The 7,922-nt window shown below is 40.6% G+C and overlaps 1 protein-coding gene across 2 annotated transcripts in view; it reads left to right on the plus strand.

The window, feature by feature from the left end:
• LOC101852874 (FMRFamide receptor) overlaps nt 1–7,556 on the plus strand; it is a 23,969-nt gene extending 16,413 nt beyond the window's left edge. For both annotated transcript variants that reach the window (XM_035971913.1, XM_035971912.1), the window contains exon 2: nt 6,337–7,556. In XM_035971913.1, the coding sequence (XP_035827806.1) occupies nt 6,338–7,486 (1,149 nt within the window). In that variant the 5' untranslated portion in view covers nt 6,337 and the 3' untranslated portion in view covers nt 7,487–7,556. The remainder of the gene's footprint in view (nt 1–6,336) is intronic.
• The last annotated feature ends 366 nt before the right edge of the window (nt 7,557–7,922 follow it).

Raw genomic sequence — 7,922 nt, forward strand, 5'->3', positions numbered from 1 at the left:
CGTCTTGAGCATACTGTTGAGCACGGATATGCACTGTATAAATGAAGTTATTATCTTCTGTTATTGCATAAGCACCTCTGAGGATTTCACGTATTTGCAACAATATCAAAATCGAGAAAAACAGAAGGCTTTGCCAGGACGGCCTGCTCGGAAAACAATTGATCCTGGATAACACAACTTGTGGAAATGCTTTGGGGTTTCGTCATATGAAATAGGAACTAAATAAAGATTTTTAAAAATGAAGTTCCATTTTGATAGATCCCAGTGGTAACTGTTTCGACAGCCTACTTTTTGTCATAACTGCTCTAGGACACCTCTTTGTCAGGGGCTGCCCGTGGGGCTAAAAAGTGGACGTGCACAATTTAAGCTATCGCATTCTGAAGATAGTCAAGGGCATAGTAAATGAGACAGTGTATAATTTTAGGATCTTTAGGTTGATGAGGAAGGACCCCGTGCTTTTATTTTCATTCTTTTTACTTGTGGCTTTCATTTCTGGTACTAAAATTGTTTGTTAGCCATCCTGTATTGGAACTGAACACTCAAGTAATATCTTTCCCCACTCCACTACAAAACCATTCAAAGGCACAACTCGTAGAGCGGTCACGTGAACCCCCCTCAGGGTCACGGTCACAGAGTCACTTAAAATAGCCTAGTGGCAAGACAGACAATGAAACAATCACAATTCACTTGAGCACTCTGCTGGATTGCTCATGGGCTCACATAATATTGGCAAAGAATAGCGTACGGTCTATCGCGTTTATTTTTAGACTGCCTACTGTGGGATGTGTTTCGGCACTATTCAGCAGGAGCACATTTGAGATGTGCCGTCTTATTAATATTAATGTACCGCCAAACTCGCTACGAGTGTTGTCATCGCTCGGGTTATCCCAAAGAGCGATTTATAGGTCAGGTTACACTGTTGAATATCCTATTATGTTTAGCTAAAGCGTGTGAACTTTGGCATGGCATTGTAGATGCTATGGCGCCAGTGAGGACCTTGTTTTGATATAACACTTGCCTAGTGTTTGTTTCTGGCATTTTTATCTTCGTATTGTGGGTGTTTTACGTAATAGAAATTTAAAACATTTTTGGCCGCACTGCACGACCGTGCTCTATGGACGAACCGCACCTGCCCTTTGTTTCACTCACGTACGAGGTCTGTCTCAGAATAAAGTTTCCCTATCATACTGTCCTCACATATAATTATAAATCACCTTGTATTAGGTATCAACAGAAAGCTTATCCAAATACCTATTCAATACAGGAACCATCAAGTTCAAGACATGTCTCCATTTGATGTACGCAGCGGTCAAAGACAGTGGTCAGTGATAATTTTTCCAAGGTTACGAGTGCTTTTCTCACAGCCTTATGAATCTGGTCCTCGTCCTCAAATCGCCGACCTCGCAGCATTTATTTCACCTTGGGGAAGAGGTGGAAGTTGCATGGGGCGGTATCGGACGAATAGGGCGGGTGTTCCAAGAATTCCCACGAGTAGCCCTCAAGAAGCTCGTGCACAACTCTGGACTTGTGAACAGGCGAGTTGTCATGATGCAGGATGACAGCTTCTTCAAGCAAAGCAGGTCTTTTTTCCTGATAGCAGGTCTCAGCTTGTCGTTGAGGACGAACCTGTAGTAGTCACCATTGACAGTTACACCAGGTGGGATTAGCCAGCTCACTATGATGTCACTCATGTCGAAAAAAACCCAATGTGCATCACCTTTCTCTTCCTGTGTTTTCTGTGTGCACTTCATCTTTCATGTCAGACCTCCCACATTCAACTTCCCTAATCCATTTCCTTACTGTCTGATTTGATGGGACATTATTCCCTACAACTTTGTTAGATCACCATGGGTTTCAACTGCTGACTTGCCAAGAAGAGTTGAAAATTTGATCACAACTCGGACATCATAGCATGAGACGGTTGCACCAATGTTTTGCTCAGACATTTTCCTCAAATTTGCCTTGGACAACGTGCACAAGAACACCACACTTGACATGTCACTGCTCTATGACCGGTTCACCAATGCACTTGCAATTTGGTGTTGATGTTTCTTAGACATGATGTCATGACTTCCCAAAATTTAGTGGCTGTTGGTTGCTTACTTTTGATTTTACGGAGGAGGGAAACTTTATTCTGAGACAGACCTCGTATTTCCACGAGAGCTCACTCCATACCCGATGACATTTCACCGTCAAAATTAATACAACACATTTGTCTATGCTTTTAATGTCCGCAATGTCGGAGGTCCAAGTATCGTATGGTGGGGGTATTCAATGCCATTTTGTTTTGGATGTTTTCAGATTGTTTGGCTGGACGTTTCATTCAGTTGTCATGTCGTCAGATAGCGACCCAACCCAAAACCCGACCCGACCCGACACGACCCGACCCGATCCGCTCTCGCTAGTGGGCACCCCCTATAAAAACCACCTCCATTCCTTCTTCCCACTGCCCTCTACCGCCCTCATCGCGAGAGCCCGCGGAGTGACGGCCTGGTCAAAAGTTAAAAGTAGCCCTGGGGCAGACGACCAGCAGTTATGTAGGGATATGCGAAGGTGGACGTAGTCGGATTTTTTATATTCGAGGAGAGGATATTACGAGCTGCCTGCAAAATTTATTACTCTGAAAGAGGTTAGGTTACAATATGATAATAGTGTTAATAGTAATACGAATAACAATGTTAATAATTCACAATAATGGTAATGTGATATCAATGATGAGAATGGTGATATGATAATAAAGGCAATACGATGATAATGATTTGATAATCAAGATAACAATAATGATATCATCATTAATAATAATGATGATGATAATAATGATGATGATTATGACGACGATGATGATGATATTAATAATAAAAGTATAAATGATAATCTAAATAGTAATGACAATATTAATAATAATAATAATAATAATAATAATAATAATAATAATAATAATAATAATAATAATAATAATAATAATAATAATAATAATAATGATAATAATAATAATAATAATAATAATAATGATCACCAGTATAAATCTTTTAAATATTACCAAAGAACCTAAAAAATCAGCAAATTGCAATAACCTACTGTTTATGTTTCTTTTCGTCCTGTACAACAACAACAACGATGATGATGATGATGATGATGATGATAAATGATGATGATGATGATGACAATGATTGTAGTTGTGAATTTGTCGTATCCAAATGATTACACCAGCAACTGTGACAACATAGAAGCAGGCACTGAGCAGTTTCAGGTTTGGGGTTGAGGGAGATATGATTGTTTGTCTTCCACAGATATTACGCCCGTTTGTCAAATTTTAAATGTGTCGGAGAATCAAAGTTTCCTTTTTATTTTAAATCAGTTAATCTATACGTAGTATAGAAGCTGCAATTGAACCTTCAAACGTGTTTGCAAAGCGAAGCCATTAGTACGTTATGCTGCATTTCTTTTTAGGTAATTCTATGATTTCATCAAAACACCCTTATGCGCTTGTCAGTTCGGGTACCGTACCAAACCTGTAACTAGAACTTGAATATTTAATAATAAATAATAGATAATAAATGTTATTTATATAGCGCTCAACCCCTATTAATGTATACATAAAAGACTAGATCTATAACTGAGCTAAAATTAAGGGAATTTATCTGATAAACTAACTCTGATGCCGTTTGACTTTTCATCAGCGTTTGCTATTGATTTAAAAGCATCGCTGTGATAAACTTTCGTCTGTGTTAAGTGCTTCCCTTTCGCACGCAGAAGACCTGAGTCCGATTCCCGATTGAGGAAAAACTATTGTTATCGACTGTCTCGGTCTTTCTGCTGGGCAGTTATATATAATTATATCCCTCTCAGCCCGGGTTTGCTCTGGCAGACAGGGCCCGAAGCCAGACTCCTAAATGATCTAAAAAGTATCGATACAGATGTAAAACCGAACTTTAAAAACCAGGGTTTTTGTTTGTTTGGGTTTTTTTTGGTGGGGGGGGGGCTTTGATTATTTCACAAGGTGTACTGAGCAATAGCGGAAACCATGACTCTACGCACGAATTTTGTGAGGCATTGGATACAACGGGTGGGGCGAAGTGCATTATGTCCCCTTTTATTTCGACGGTTTGATTTGATCTTCAGTTGTGGCACTAGCAATAACCTAAGGTTAATACCCCGAATACATTCATGTATTTCTAATCAAGGAGTTGCATCCTTCTCGTTACAAATGACTTTGACAGACAGGACTGAAGCTGCCCGCCTCCAAATGTGTTAATAGGGAGCGTAAAATATTGACAGTTATATATTATGTGCGTTATACCCTGGTTACACGCAACAAAAAATTGCATCAGATTCGTCGCTAGCGAGAACTGTCCGTTTTATCAAACTGTTTTGTCTGTTTACACGTTCCAATCTGTCGACCAGTTTTCTTTCGATCGAGGAGATTCCTCGTCATGTCTCTTTGCGACGACAGCGATTTGCCTGCACTCTATGTGAAGGTTTCGAGCCCGGGACCTAATGAATGATTGAAGGGCGAACACTGTACCTCTTTTTTGGTACTATTTTGTGGTTATGTGTAACACCTAACGATTTATCGTATAGTTGCTGGATCACCCATTTTATGTACAATTTACCATTACGTGTAACCAGGCCATCATAGTTATTTCGATTCCTCTCGTGATCAATATTAGTGTATGTGTGTGTGAGAGTGTACGTGTGTGTGTACGTGTGTGTGTGTTTGTGTGTGTGAGTGTGTGAGTGTGTGTGTGTGTGTGTGTGTGTGTTAGTGTGTGCGTGTGAGTGTTTCTGTACGTGTGTGTGTGTGTGTGTGTGTGTGTGTGTGTGTGTGTGTGTGTGTGTGTGTGTGTGTGTGTGTGTGTGTCACCCGTTGCGGATGGGATCGGGTCCGGTCGAGTCGGGTCGGGATGATCGCACGACTTGTCGCCTGAAAACAAACGTGTTTGTTTTTCAGGCAACGAGTCAGGCGTGATCAGCTGTGCCACGATAGCCGCTTTGCGCCCTCAATCTGGCTAGCAAACCGTCTCGTCCCGCCCAGGCCCGATCCCCCCAATGGGCAACCCGTATTACATTTTTGCCTAAGCCCTTTTTAAAAAAACCCAAAATGAGTTGAAACATTGCATTACTACAAGACATGATTAAAAATAGAGTAGAGGATCTTTGTAATTGAACAATTATTTTGATTTTTACGTGATATAATCATGAACGGTAATGTGCAATACAAGTTGCACTCTAAATTATTTCAGAAATCAAGAATGAAAACTCTGACATACAAATTGTTCTATATAAAGTTTAAACAATAAACAAGGAGTAATCCTGTCAAGTTGCAGCTGATTTGCTAGAACAACAAAAATGTTAGAAGCATAATATGTGTGTCAAAAACACAATTTTGAGAAAACAGCCGATACAGATCAAACATTTAATAACATTGTCAATTACACGTGAAAAGAAAACTCGATTGTTGCCATTATCGATGCATCTTCCAGCTATTTTCGACTGCCAAATGATCGAACAGTGAAGTACGAATGCAAATACGGGAAGATTTTAATTTGCCCCAAAAATAATTTGTATTGTTTTGGGGGGATTTTTTCAATCAAGCGTGTAATATAAAGGTAATTGGAAAGAATAAGTAAATGTTTGGATATAATGCCCTGTTTAACACTTTTAGGTTTGGGTTATTTAAATAAGAGGCAGGATCTCCGAATTCAACGTCCATCTCAAATATGACCGAGCCAAATGGGTTGAGAGCCTTGAAAAAACCCTCCACAAAACGACGCAAGTTCAAGAACGCCCTGTCGGGGATTCGAATCTGGGCTGTCTGCTTCGTAGTCCAGCATAATACCAACTCGGCTAATAGAGCGCCCTGTAATCGGGTAAAGAGGGGCTCGTCTATACTCTCGCGAAGACTGTTTTGTAGGCAAATGCAAGATTGTCCGATGTAATTGCAAACTTGATCTATACACCCTTGAGCCACCGTACTAGTCATGTCAATGTGTCGCAGCCATTTTATTGTTTTTCTCACTTCTCTTTTTAGGTTATTATCCTTTAACGCCATCTGCTACAGAGCTTTTAACCTAACGGTTTTGGCTAAATTAGTATCAGTTCAAAGTCAGATTGGAAGTGCAATCCGATTTTTTCTCGCCTTTAGTAGAACAGGAGCAATGGCACATTCTTTGCTATTACCTAGACTGTGTTTGACTGTGGAGTAAATTCAAACAACCTCCTAACTTCCCTTACCTTATTTAAAAATAAAAACAATACGAAACACAACCAGTTCATCCAAAAGAGTTAACGAACCTTTTCATGTCTTTGTACCCCCTTCCCCTTTTTTGTTTTTAGAATGGAGATTCCCAAAGCAGCAAACAACTCTGTAATCATAGAGTCCGTCGACGTCAACTCGACTCGAAACACAGCTGAAACCAACGGCTCTTTGACATCCGTCACAACGGCAAGAGGAGGTGAACTTGACAGGGAGACCACCGAAATTGTCATCTATGCTCTCGTGGTGGTCGTGCTCCCGACTCTAGCTGGCTTCGGCATCACGGGAAACGTGATGAGCCTCTGTGTCCTCGTCCGTCATGGATTGGACAAGAGCTACAACGTCTTGCTGGTCGTTCTCGCCTGCTCAGACTCCTCGTTTCTCCTCTCCATGCTCTGCTACGGATTTACAGCTTCAAATGGATACCGCTATCTCGATCAAAAGAAATCCTTCTACTTCTTGTTTTTCCAGGTGTTGCAGGTGATGGATTACGCCGGGGCCTGGACTTCTTTCACCATGCCTCTCTTCATCACAGCAGAACGGATTTTAGCTGTATGTTTTCCCCTGAAAATGACTCGTATTGTTTCCCCAAGAAGAACATTCTGTATTGTCGCTTTCGTGGCTTTGTCACTCTATTGCACAATGATTTATCTCACTATAATCAGCAATTCCCGCTTTCAGCTTTATAATTCAACATTTGGAAATCATTCCAACAGCACGACCAGAGAACTAGATATCATCGATTTGTCCAAACTGAGAAATACCCTAGACACCACTGAAGCCATTACGGAGTTTAGTAAGTTCCTGTTCGGACCATTTCCGGTATCCATTGTACTCGTTGGTTGCATTGTATTAGTGGTGAAAATCAAGATGGCGACTTTAAAGAGAAACCAGATGACGAGCAACGTCAGCAAAGACTCGTCTGTTGTCCGTGTGACGATGACCCTTCTTGTCGTCTGCTTCGTGTATGCCGTGTGCAGTTTCGTCATATTCATCCTGCATTCCAACATCTTCAAGGACCACTACTCTGGCGACTCTGAGGAGGAGCAGATGGTGCAGATCATTCTAGGCGAGGTTGTAAACAGCGTGGCCCTGATCAATTGTTCCGTGAATTTTATTATTTATGTAGTCATGAACCGACGATTTAGATACACGTACGTGCAGATGTTCGCCCCACGATGTTTAGCTGGGAGCTCTGGAGGCTCAAGTGCATCCAGTGCTAGCTCCTGATATGTTCACAACGTCGAGTTACACTACGCAACTTGTCTCAATGTTCAACATTCTTGTAACTTTATCAGAAGATCCGCTTCCCTGTGACACTCGTGCTTCGTAGAAGATCACTTCATATCGTAGATCCTTTTATATAAGTTGAAAATAATATTATGTCTAGCAGGCAGGGATATGTTTATGTTATTGACTTATCATCTCTTTGTTTTACGAAGCCTGAAGTGATCTGTTGAAATTTTCGGGACGCAAGGTAATGAATGGACAATATTATTATGGACGTATTTTTTTTATAATGCGGTAAAAAATTCGTGGTGCAACTTATCCTCAAATATCTCTTTAACGGGCGAATCAATTTCATACATACATGGCATAGCAGTTTGTATCAATTTGTCTTAACTAAATCATATTTTTCTCGAACAATTGGGGCTAGATTAAAAAA

Source organism: Aplysia californica, unplaced genomic scaffold, assembly GCF_000002075.1.
Source record: "Aplysia californica isolate F4 #8 unplaced genomic scaffold, AplCal3.0 scaffold00535, whole genome shotgun sequence".
NCBI classification, from domain to species: Eukaryota; Metazoa; Mollusca; class Gastropoda; order Aplysiida; family Aplysiidae; genus Aplysia; species Aplysia californica.